Here is a 12,498-nt window from a genome sequence, read left to right as displayed (position 1 = left end):
AAGCCTGTTACTCACCTGAGCAAGTAAAGCCATCTCCGGTGAAACCCTCTGAGCAGGCACATCTGTATGAGCCCGGGGTGTTGACGCACTGAGCATTTATGCTGCACTGGTGGGTTCCATTCGAGCACTCGTCCAGATCTGCGTGAGGAGCCAGCCCGACAAAGAAGATCAGCAGTGAAGATGGGACATCCTAATGCAGGGCGAGGGTGGGACTTGCAAAAGCGTGAGCCAGCCCAAGCTGGTTTTATTTTAGCTTATCTGGAAGGACAGTACTCTATAGCCCTCAGATTCTACGTCTAAGTCAGATTTCACGCTGGCCTCCACCTACGGTGGCTCTTACTACTGGTTCTCTTGTCACTGTGAGACGATCTGTTTGGGAGATAGCATCGACAAGAGAGAGTCAGCTTAGAGTTCTAAATCTTATCAGAAGGGAAGAGAGACGTGGTTCTTTCTTTCATGGAATTAACAGCCTATCGGAAGGGATGCATGTCAAACACAGGAAAGAAAGGATGCTGTATTTTTCTAGAGACCATGAAGCAGGTTCCAGATACAACCTAATCTGAAATTCAGGGAAGAACAAAGAACCCATTGAAGAGGTAACTTTTAATCACCTTCAGACCTCCTCTTCCAGGGATGAAGGAGCCTAACTTGACTGAGTAGAAGAGAGAAGGGTGTTTCTTATAGAGGATAATGGGGACAGGACCAGTAAAGAGGAAAAGTACAGAATGTGGCATTCATGACAGGTGGAACGGCAAAACACACCACAGGGGCCAGGGCAGAGGACGATGGAGCTAGAAAATGATGCAGGGACCTGTAAACTTAGGAGAGGAAGCTGGGGTTTCTCCTAAATTTGAAGAGGTGACTGTCAGTGTGAAGAGAGGCTTAAGATTTCTCGACTGCTGTCTGAAGAATAAGTGAATATGGGGGAGGGAGGAGGAGGACGAAAGGGAAAAGGAAGAGGGAAGGAGGTGGGGCGGAAGGGGGCAGAGAAGAGGGGGAGATGGAGAGGGGAGGGAACAGGAGGAGGGGAGAGCAGAAGAGAGGGGACTGAGGTGTGGGGAGAGAGGGAGGGTAGGGAAATGACTCCGGAGGAGGATGAAGATGGAGCCCTGGTGACTGAACCCTCTAATGTCTCATCTTGGGGCAGGCAGTCTTGGGATGGTTGGCCAGACTGACAGGTGGACATGAAGCACATAAAATGGAAACTAAGAGAAAAATAGGAGGCACATGGGACAAGAAAAATGGCAACGAGGACAGGCCCTACCTGTACAGTCATGAGATTAATGCTAGTGGGTGTGGCTGGCCTGGAAATCGGTTTACGGTTGGCCTGAGGAGGCTGACATAGGGGGCTATACAGCAAATCATTCTCCAACTACAATAATACACATTCTGCAATTGGTTTTAAATCGTTGACAAGTCTGAAACATCTGGCTGGAGAGCCCAGCTTTACTCAAATTAATTTTCATTATTGGTAAGAGATATTAAAGGTTTTTTATTTAATCCTTACTATGGGCCTATAAGCTTTTCCTGAGAAGTCACCATGGGGACCTCAGATGGCTTTTTCCCCTCTCCTTCTTCTATTTTAAATTGACCTGGGTAATGCTTACCAGCTGGAAATATTCTTTATTGTCACAGTATGGACATACTAAACAGCTTCATGAACGACACCCAGAGTATAATCCAGTCCCCCGCCTCAGGGCTATACACTATTATTAGGCTTCAGTTTAAGAGTTATAGAACCCAGGGAAAAAGATTTTCCTAGTCTCCCTTTTTTGAGTTAGACTTCTTGGAATTCAACAAAAATACTTAGCTTTGCCTGCAAGGACAATTTTAATACTAAGAATTGCCCACTTCCTCCCATCTTAAGGCCATGTGAAAAACCCCTTTGTTTCCACCCTGGACTTCACTGGCTCTCAAACCGCACTGATTACTCTATGGAAAGACTGGGAAAACACATTAACTGTTTTTCATGTTACAGCTGTTTAGATCACTGGCTGCACATCAAATAATTTTTTTTTCAACTGAGCAACATGCATGAAAAGGCAGATGCCAAAGCATCCTGTTGTAATTTGACCATTTATATTAAAGCTAAGGAAACACTCAGACAGGAATTATCCCTGCAACCAAAGATAGCTTTGATTTATGAGAGAATAAATAAAAAGCGAAGAGGATGTTCCCGTTTGGAGTGTTGATTAGCATGTGTGCAAGGAAGAGCCACACAGAATGCTGGCCCTTCGAGAAGGGTTTTCCTCTTTGCAAACTCACCAATACATTTGATGCCATTTCCCACCCAGCCTTCTCGGCAGCTGCACTTGAAGCTTCCGGGGACATTCAGACATGAGGCATGCATGTCGCAGTTGTGGGCACCAATTTCACACTCATCCACATCTGAGAAGCAGAGTTAAAAAGGAAAAGATGAAGCATGAGCTAATTAAGTCTACTTCCAAGTATGTTTCTGTAAGACAGCAAATTAGGATAAACGCGGGGCTTGTACGGAGAAACACTGACACCGCCTTTGTCTCTAAGTCGTTTTCCATTCCAGTAAGATATAAGACTTCATGATCATGACCAAACAAGTCCTTCTCTCCAAGAACTTTCTGGCCACTTCCTGTTGGAAGGAGAAAGTGCAGCTGTTGTCCCCTGCGGATATGAGTGGCAGCCCCCACATGTTGCGAAGGCCCATTCAAAACTCCGTGGGAAGGATATAAAGACACATTTCAGGAGAGATTTTTGAAAAAGACTTTACTGTTTCTTTCTATTAATATTTATCACATATTTTTCATGAAGATAAGAATGAGCCTGATTAAAAAAGTCCACCCTTCATTCAATGCCCCAATGCAGATGAAGGGGTAGAATGTTTGCTTAGCATGTGTAAACACCTAAGATTAAATAACTTCCAGCATCACACACACATGATCAAAGCTACACATATACTCAGAGCTTTTGTAAAAGGTCACTTATGTGTGTGCTTTTGTTTTTTCTTTCTTATCTGAGAATATGTAAAGAATTCTCTCTTCAGATGTGGCCTAAAAGGGGACCAATGCTCACCAGCCTGTGTTTATGTTCACAAATACTCCACAGAAACACATACATGTGATTTATTCAGTCATGTGCAGCCTGAAGACACTTTGGTCAACGGCAAACCATGTACATGACAATGGTCCCATAAGCTTATAATGCCTGGACATGTGGCTGATGCTAACATGCAGATGAATTCATCTAAGGACACGTGTCTTGTGATGTATGCCCTTTGTAAAGCCATGCACAGCCATGCACAGCCGTGTGAATGTGTTTATACAGAACATATACACTTGTGTACAACTCTGTCAATTTGGCTTCCTCAAACTTTCTAGGATATGATTCCTATCTGTCCTCGCCACTCACTGACTACTGGCCGCCACTGTTGAACTGATACTGAGCACACACTCCTGGCTTCCATCCCCTTTGCTATTAGTAAAGTCTTTGCCCTCGTTCCTCATCATCTGCCTTCTCCTGGGGTGGGGGCAGCTGAAGTTTTCCCTGCAGCCCGAGCTTCTCACTGCGGCCTTGAACAAAATGCTATACAGGGAACCTAAAGGTGAACATTCAGGTTAGTCAGACCAATGATTCAGGTGTTTCCTAGTCATATCTGTATGCTACGGGATAAAACTAAATAGTAAAAACTGGAGTCAGGAGGTGAAAAAGTGAAGAGAAAGAAAGGAGAGAGGTAATGGTAGGGGAGGAGAGAGAATAGAAAAGAAGAAACCATGGGGGCAAGGCAGTAAAAGTCTAAATAGAACCTAAGAACGCATTATCAGTTTAACATTGCAAACTAAATGAAAACTTGGATCCTTTAAGACAGTGGTTGTCAACCTGTGTGTTGCAACCCCTTTGAAAGATTGAATGGCCCTTTCACAGGGATTCCCTAAGACCACAGGAAAACACAGCTATTTACATTACGATTCAGAATAGTAGCAAAATTAAAGTTATGAAGTAGCAATGTATGGTGATATTTTGCTCCATCAGATAAAGCTTGTCTGAAAATTAGAGCGTGGAGCTAGCTAACCACAGAGGGCAGGCAGTGGTGGCACAGACCTTTAATCCCGGGAGGAGGAAACGGGACTTGATATGACTGGGCAGAGAAAAGAAGTGATAAAGCAGGGTGGAGACGGGAGCTTGGCCCATTTTCACCTGGGAAGTTGGTGAGGTGAGAGATGGCTCTGGCTTGCTCCTTAGTCTCGCTTACCTTTCTTAATTTACCCCGATATCTGACTCTGGGATTTTATTATTAAGACCAATTAGAATTCACGCCACAGCAACGAAAATAATTTTATGGTTGGGGGATCACCCCAACATGAAGAACTATTTTTCCTTCTTTACATGGGCCCTCCATCTGGGCTGTAACCAAGCTGAGGAACTGAATGTGGCTGCAGGACCCACCAGAAGCAGGGCAGACTTGGCCCACTCCTTCCTACAGGGTGACCTCAGACATGATGCATGGTAAAGGTAAGAGTCAGTTGCCCATCACGTGACAGTCATATGCTGGTGGACTGGCCCGAGGATGCTGAAGGCTGAAGCGATGGCTGCTTTTGAACCTGTGAGGCTGAAGTCTCGCAGACATGGGGTTGAGCCCTACCTGTGCATCCCGTGGTCCCCTTCTTCACCGAATAGCCCAGCTGACAATGGCAGATGAAAGAGCCCTTCGTGTTCTCACACTCCCCAAACATACAGATGTTGGGATTCAAGTCACACTCATTCACATCTGGAAAACACATGTTCTGGTTACTGCTATCACATTAATTTAAAAGCCACCTTTTAATCTGAATAACACGGTACTGAAATAAACAGATAAAATTGAAAATGAGGTCTCCTTGAAAGACTTGTATTGCAAGTAAGTACTATGTGCCTTTAAGGGTGTCTGAAATAATTCTTTTTCAGATTTTACAGTTCTGGCAAAATGGCTCAGATTTTCAAAGTAACAGTGAAATAAGTCTTCTTTCCCTGTGGATGTGTATTCATGCACGTATCAAACTCTCATTTGTTGGAGAGTGACATGCCGTCTTCTGGATATGACATGGCTATCACATGCATGACCACAGAGCAGCTGTGGTGACTTGTACAAGATCAACTCAACTAAAACTGAAACATAGATGTGGTAGGTGGTCTCCAGGTCCTGGCACCAACTGAGGAGCTATGGTCAATAGACAGTTGCTGAAGGAGAGAGAACCATTTTTTTTTGGAGGATGTGGCCCCCTGATAGTGCATGGCCCTACACCCAAGCACATAAGGGCAACCAGACTCAGTTATATAAACAAACAAACAAACATGCAGTTGGGAAGGAGACACATTTGAGGAATGTGGGAAGAGAGGGAGATGGGGTAGTCATAATATTTCACTCTGTATGATGGTCTCAATAATAGAGAATACTAAAGAATTGCCATTGACTTCTGATACTCACCGATGCACGTTTTCATGTCCATCGAAGCCATGAAGCCATCATAACAGAGGCAGCGGTACTCCCCAGGAATGTTGGTACACTGGCCACCATCACAGACGTCAGGATTGTTTTCACATTCATCGATATCTGATGACACAAAGTTAACGCCCAGTGAAAGCAAGAATGGCTTCCCTTGGTCCCAAACACATTTCCTCTGTTCAGCTCTCTGCGACCAAGTCTGGAGCCACATTTGTAACAGAGCAACCGTAGCACGCGCATTTTGTGTATCTTTTCTGTACCTGCACACGATCTCCCATCTGGCATCAGTGCATACCCCTCACTGCAGCTGCACTCGTAGCTTCCTTCCGAATTGGTGCACTGGGTGTCGCAGCCTCCATTCATGATCATACATTCATCGATATCTGTGCAGACACCACACGCACGTTAGATGCCAAGTAGGTGCCCGTACAAAGGAATGGGTGCTGCATCTTCTTTTCAAACAGCTGATGCTTGAGTAGCTTTGGATTGTCTTTATATTGGTACTGATTAAGTTTATACCATTAATCTCCCTTAACCCCTTTCACTTCCTTTTAATTTTTTTTTCACTTCCTTTTATATAGCATTCTATGTAGTCCACTATCTGAAGAAGAGAGAACCAGACATATAACTACTATGGAGTTTGGGGTACTTTTTATAACAAGACCAGTGGGGTTTCTGCAAAATCAGCAAACCATCTGACCCCTGCTTGCATTCATTCCCAGTACAAGGGACCCTCATAGGCTTTAGGACATATTTGATGCCAAAGCTCGATGGTCTGAGAGATGGGAAATGAAGACCTGTGTGGCCCGCCCTTACCTATACAGCCTTGGCGGTCTGGCGTGGCCTGATATCCAGGATTGCAAGAACACTGGTAGGCTCCGATCATGTTCACACATTTGCCATTTCTACAGAGATTGTCGCTCAAGGAACACTCATTGATATCTATAAAACACAAGCAGAATTATGGTTTATGCCACAGCAAAGTTGGAAGAGCCTTTAAGCGCGGGCTTTAGCAAAGAGGTGCCGCCTGAGTAGGGAGCAGGACAAACTGGGAGGTTTGGTGAAAATGCTGGTCCCTGTTCACTTATGTCTGACCCCAGAACTTCCTGTTGTGTTGGAAGCATTCCCTTCTCTGTCTATAGTTTCCAAGATGGAACTGCATGTTCTACTAGACCTTGAAATGTATATAACATAATTGAGCAATTTTTAATGTTATTTAATTTCATTTACAATTATATAGCCACATGCAGCTAGCCGTCGCCATCACAGAGTGCACGGACAGAGTGTGTGCCATAAATGAATCTTATTATTATTTATTTTACTTCATGGGTTTACACTGGTGTGTTCATGTGGTCTTCAAACACTGTTCAGATGCTGCCTACAGAACTTGAGCTATCCTGAGAGAAGACGCTTGTTCCAGAGGACAGAGTTAGGACAGTCAAGACCCTAAGCAAGATGATGTTTGCTTTCATCAAGCTGTCTGTGTGCCTGGGTATATGGGCCTTCAGTCCACAACTGTTAGTTTAAAACGATTTGCCCTTATGAGATTGGCAAATGCTCCTGATCTTTATCCATTGTGCTCACTGGATTTCTATACGAAGGGGAAAAACTCACCCACACAGTCCTCACGGGATGGTGACAGCTCGTGTCCCAGTGGGCAGTCACACTGAAAGCTGCCCTCAGTGTTCACACAGGTGCCACCCCTACAAAGGAGAGGGTTACGTTCACATTCGTCAATGTCTGAAAGGTAAAAACGTGAGATCCATTGAAGAACTCGGAGGAAAATACATTTACATATATAGTACAGGAGAAGTGGGACTAGAAGGCAGGTGTGCGGCTCAAACATAACGACACATCCAATCAGAAGTGGGGCAAGTTTTACTTTTTGTTTCAATATAAAAATTATGAACCTTCTATTCTCAACACAGTAAACCATTGAAAAATTTTTATGTGTAATATAATCTGGTTCATAAGAGGTTACTTATACAAAACTCACTTTATGTCATAATAAACTAAGAGTTTGTATGGCATTGCCAGTCATTTAGCATTTATAGCTCAAATCCAACTGAAAAACAAAATCCTAAGACCCCTAAACGATTACAGTTAGGAGGGTCTTTGCAGCTCAATTCAGTCATGAGTGCAGATCAGCACACTATAGACAACAACGCCCTTTGTAACGTGAATCGAATCGGTTGTACCCTGAGAGTGGCAACATCTTATGTGGCAAGTTCCACAAGTCACTCATATGACACAGTGGCCTAAACATGCTTCAGTATCACAGCTACAAAGCACAGCTCTCATGGGACTGGCAAGGCAGGACAGAAGTTGGAGGTGACCACAATGCTACCCATTTAAAATAAATCCACCCTGGGTGGTCTGTGTATTTCTTCCAGTCTGAGGAAGGTTATTTTGTCTGCCTTTGACAGCTCTCAGCGTCACTCCACCTCTAGTCAAGGGTGCTGCCATGGCTCTGAAGCCAGCCATGACACAGCAGCCCAGCCTGCATGAGGCCGGTGTCCTAGCCAGCAGGAGGGTCTGGCTGAGCTTACCCATGCAGTTCTTCATCATCATGAAGCCACTCTCGTATCCCTCAAAACACTCGCATTCAAAGCTGCCTGGCGTGTTGACGCAGATGCCACTGCCACAGAGGTCAGGAGAGATCCTGCACTCGTCGATGTCTGCTCCCCGTGTTCAAGAGAAAGAAAAACACAGAACGAGATAAGAGAGGGCTGGAGGCACGGGGCCTTCCATGTCAGGGGCTGCGGTTCTGAGACCTGGGAAACCAGGACTGAGAGGAGGAAGAAATGTTCTGAGGAGATGGGGTGGGGGGAGACGTTGTCTCCTTCATAAGGCACATTCCTTTCTCCAACTGCCAAAACTGTCATGGCCAACCGGCAGGTGGGGCCTGTGTGTCTTTGAGTTCTGAAATGTGGCCTTCTCTTTGCGGCTGAGATGTCGTCATAGAGAACGGACCAAGCGACTCCTCTGCAAGGCCCAAGTGGAGAGGCAGTGTGCTCACGTGAAAGGAAGACCCAGCAAGGCGTGAGACTGTTCATTCTACTCCTCCAGCCACAGGAGCGTGGGGACCTGGAACCCTGAGGCTAAGAGGGCTGACTGGCAGGACACAGACAGGCAGCCTCCGAGGCAGACACAGCACACCTCTCAAGCCCGAGCCTGCGGGCACAGCGGGGCCTTGGAGTGAACCCACTTTGTAATCTGTGCTCCATTTGGCTGAGAAATGCTTACTTACCAACTTTAAAAAAAAATAAAGAGAAATCACGTGTTTGTGTTTTGCTGTGTTTTCTATATTCCAGTCATAGTATCTACACTCTGAAAAAGTTTATGAGAAACCCTCATACCTGTAGCGTATTTTCAGTACTGACGTTGGAGCTACACAAAATATGTTTAAGAAAAAGCATGGGATAAATCCGGACTAGCTGAACATAGTGGACAATGAGGAACACTGAGAATTCAAGAACAATTGCAGTGGGTTTTTGATCCTACTGCACGTACTGGCTTTGTGGGAGCCTAGGCAGTTTGAATGCTCACCTTACGAGACCTGGATAGAGGTGGGCAGTCCTGGGCTTCCCACAGGTCAGGGAACCCTGATTGCTCTTCGAGCAGATGAGGGAGGGGGACTTGATCGGGGGAGGGGGAGGGAAATGGGAAGCGGTTGTGGGGACGAGGCAGAAATCCTTAATAAATAAATAAATTTAAAAAAGAAAAAAGAAAAAAGAAAAAAAAAGAAAACATGAGCCATTAAAAAAAAGTCACAAAGAAATGTTTCTGCCTCCATCTTATCGTATGTTAAAATATTTATTGATGTATCAAGGCAGGGCCTTCTATGTCTCTGACTGCCCTGGAATACCAAGTCATTCACAGAGATCCACCAGCCTCTGCCTGTTGAATGTTGGGATTGAAGGCACACGCCAGCATAGAAGCCTCACTGTGTCTTTTGATGAACTGAAGTTTAAAGCCTTGCAGTAAAATCAATGGACAACTTCTGCATTTCTGGCCACGCATTTGTAATAAACTGCATGCCATCAAACAGAAACATTCCTAACTTCATCTCTTCTCAAGGTAAAGAGGTCAAGAATGTTGTTTGCCGGTGAGGAAAATAAGTCAAAAAACATCTATCACAAACTAAAACAATTACTAGAATATTCTGCACGTTGATAGGCACAGACTCTCATAGCTATCTTCTTTAGTCCTCACATATTTTGAGGATCATATTTTCACATCAAAACAACATTTTGTGCGTTTTTGTAGCTCTCAAAATTACTTGGAGAACTGGATTTTAAGTTCCATAAGAGAAAGTAATAATAATAACAACGAGGGAGAAAGGGGGCTTATATTCGCACTGAGAAGATGGGCTTTTGAAGGCTGTATACTCACTGCAAAGGCAAGAAAGCTAGGGCTTATTAATGGAGACAAGAAGCCATCTTACCTGTACAGTTTCTCTCCTCCATGTCCAGGGCGAAGCCATTATTGCAACGGCACTTGAAGCTTCCGATGGTGTTTCTGCACTTCCCGTGGGTGCACATCCCGGGAAAGGCTTTGCATTCGTTGATATCTGAAAAAAGAGTGAGGCCCAACCATGGAGCTGGTTGACAGGAATGAGTCCTTTTATTGCTTTAACTTAAAAATCTATCGCCATGGACAATAATCGTGCAGCCTTGGACAGGGACGGCTCCTGGGGTCTGCAGTGATCACAGAGATGGCACAGAAAATGTGTCCATTGTGGATAATGTTCTCCACCCTCAACTGAGTCTCGCTTTTCTATACCTGGCTGTTGCTTATGAAGAACAGTGGGGACGGGGATCTCTCTGCTGCTGAGGAACTGGGCAGGTCTACCTCCCCTCAAGCCATGTAAGGAAAGGAGAAGGCCAGTAGAAGGAAAGAAAGAAAATGATGAGCGTCCAGTTTCCCAGATTCCTATCAATACTGTCTTTTAGATGTAATTTATAGTTTCAGACCTTAGGTTGGCCACAAAAACAAAACCCATCTAATTTGCATGGCAAGTAGAAAAAGACAAGATTTCCTGAGCAAAATGGGAAGGTGGGGATCATGGGAAAGGGTAGAATGGGAGGGGGGTGAAAGGGAGGGGAGTGAAGAAAAATATATAGCTCAATAAAAACAATTTAAATCACACACACACACACACACACACACACACACACACACACACAGAAACCCATTCTCAGAGAGCGTAGAGAAAGTCCTGGTAGTGTAGCAGGCCAGGAGCCAGCTTGCAGTTACCTTTGTAAAATGGACGCCCAGTGAGGATGTCCCCTCTGTTAGCAAAGCCTGGGCCCCGGGGGCACAACGTCTCATATTCCTTGGTGCCAGGCTTGGGGCATTCTTCACACTCCGTGCCCCAAGCTGCCCCGACTGCACAGCAGCAGGCGTCCATGCGGAACTTCCCAGGAACAGGATGGATGCATTCATCCTCATCCCACTTCAGGAAGCACTGCTCCAGGCGGATATCTGCATGGAGAGTGAAGCCCAGGCTGAGCCTAAGTCGGAACGCTCACTGAACGTCCCTCTACAGCATCTGTTCAGCAACTTAGACACTGTGTGCCTCAGGCTACCTGTGCGCAGTTAAACTCCCTCGTCTCCTAAAGATCCTTTCTACCTCAGTGGCAGTGCTGGGTGAAGCTAGCTCAAGAATGACGGTAGGCCTGGAGGCAGACTTCCAATGAGAAATCTGTCACCGCCTTGAATGGCAACGTAAGACCTGGTAGCCATATTTGCCATGTGGCATCTCTCCCACTCTCCTCAGCGTCACCCAGGAGTGCTTTGCTCAGATGAAACCTGGACTTATTAATTCTGTTTGATTGCCTTATTACATTGGCAGCAACGATTTTCCAGGGATTCAAAACTTATCATTCAGCTTGTTGGTACTCTGTAAAAGTCAGGTGTGGCAGTGTATACCCATACCTAAGCACTGGCAGGCTCTGGGGATTCATTGTCCACCCATTCTAGCCACAATGGCTTGAGATTTGGCAAGAGATCATGATGTCTCGCTGAACCAAAAATAAATAAATAAATAAATAATAAAAAAATAAAGAGAGAGAGAGATATTGCCTAGTTTTATTCTATTATATAACGGGAATAACTCGTCTAAAGTATCAGAAACTAAAGCTTAAATGATAGTTTTTCTTTTTAATTATAAAATATGCTTTAAACAGAAACATTTAAAATAAAGCACATATTTTAATATCTTGGAGTGACTTTCCTCTCAAGCAGTATCTCATTTAAAGCAAATGTCTCCAGTACAGACTCCGGTTTTGGACTGGCCCAGAGGACAGGGATCTGATGGTTAGCATCATGTATGTGGACAGGAAAGCATGCCTCTTACCCAAACACACGCGACCAGTTCCATCCAGTGTAAGGCCTTCAGGGCATTCGCAGTGGAAAGAGCCTTTGCTGTTGACACAGCGTCCATTTGGACAGACGCCAGGAAACACCTCACATTCATTAACATCTGTGGGGGAAACGCGGCAAGCAGAAGGATAAAGACCTTACAAATAGCAAAAGCAGGTGTAGCCTCATTTCCTGTGTGGCGAGGGCATTCAATCTGCAACCCAGTGGTGTGGGTTATTACTTTGGTTAAAGCAAAAATATTCCACCGCACAGCCACCAGCTTTCCCGGGCACCAGCTGTGCAGACGACCATGGCCTTGCTGTCCATAAAAGCGCAGCCCAGACATGCTCCCTTGCCAGCTGTTCTGTGCCTTGAAGGCTGGGGACTTCCTCATGAACTGACTGTATACAGAGGAGAAGGGGGAACCTTGAGGCTGTTTCCCAAGAGCGCCGTGTTGATTACACTGAGCTATTTTAACTGAAACCTCAAGAGTCTTGAGAAGAGCTACTAGCTCCTTGAGAGCGGACAGAGAATCGGCGCACTTTCTCTAAGGATCTGTTCCATTCCAGCATTGTACCCACCTTCGCAAGTCACACCTTTGATCCTGGCAAACCCTCTTGGGCAAGCTGCGTCTGTAAGAACGGGACAGAATTTTATTTCGTTATTAAAAGAAAAGA

General features: G+C 45.1%; 1 protein-coding gene across 2 annotated transcripts in view; it reads right to left on the bottom strand.

Annotated features, from left to right (window-relative positions):
- Window positions 1-12,498, bottom strand: part of LOC121440619 (fibrillin-2-like) — a 197,161-nt gene that overhangs the window by 55,665 nt on the left and 128,998 nt on the right. For both annotated transcript variants that reach the window (XM_041641392.1, XM_041641393.1), the window contains exons 22-33: window positions 12,403-12,453; window positions 11,817-11,942; window positions 10,715-10,942; window positions 9,903-10,028; window positions 8,005-8,133; window positions 7,070-7,195; window positions 6,272-6,397; window positions 5,716-5,838; window positions 5,438-5,563; window positions 4,616-4,741; window positions 2,266-2,388; window positions 16-138 (exon numbers count right to left, since the gene is read on the bottom strand). In XM_041641392.1, the coding sequence (XP_041497326.1) occupies window positions 16-138; window positions 2,266-2,388; window positions 4,616-4,741; window positions 5,438-5,563; window positions 5,716-5,838; window positions 6,272-6,397; window positions 7,070-7,195; window positions 8,005-8,133; window positions 9,903-10,028; window positions 10,715-10,942; window positions 11,817-11,942; window positions 12,403-12,453 (1,533 nt within the window). The remainder of the gene's footprint in view (window positions 1-15; window positions 139-2,265; window positions 2,389-4,615; window positions 4,742-5,437; window positions 5,564-5,715; window positions 5,839-6,271; window positions 6,398-7,069; window positions 7,196-8,004; window positions 8,134-9,902; window positions 10,029-10,714; window positions 10,943-11,816; window positions 11,943-12,402; window positions 12,454-12,498) is intronic.

This window comes from Microtus oregoni, unplaced genomic scaffold (assembly GCF_018167655.1).
Source record: "Microtus oregoni isolate MIOR12 unplaced genomic scaffold, Mior012 000069F_ref0000032, whole genome shotgun sequence".
NCBI classification, from domain to species: domain Eukaryota; kingdom Metazoa; phylum Chordata; class Mammalia; order Rodentia; family Cricetidae; genus Microtus; species Microtus oregoni.
This window is presented reverse-complemented; position numbering and strand designations above follow the sequence as displayed.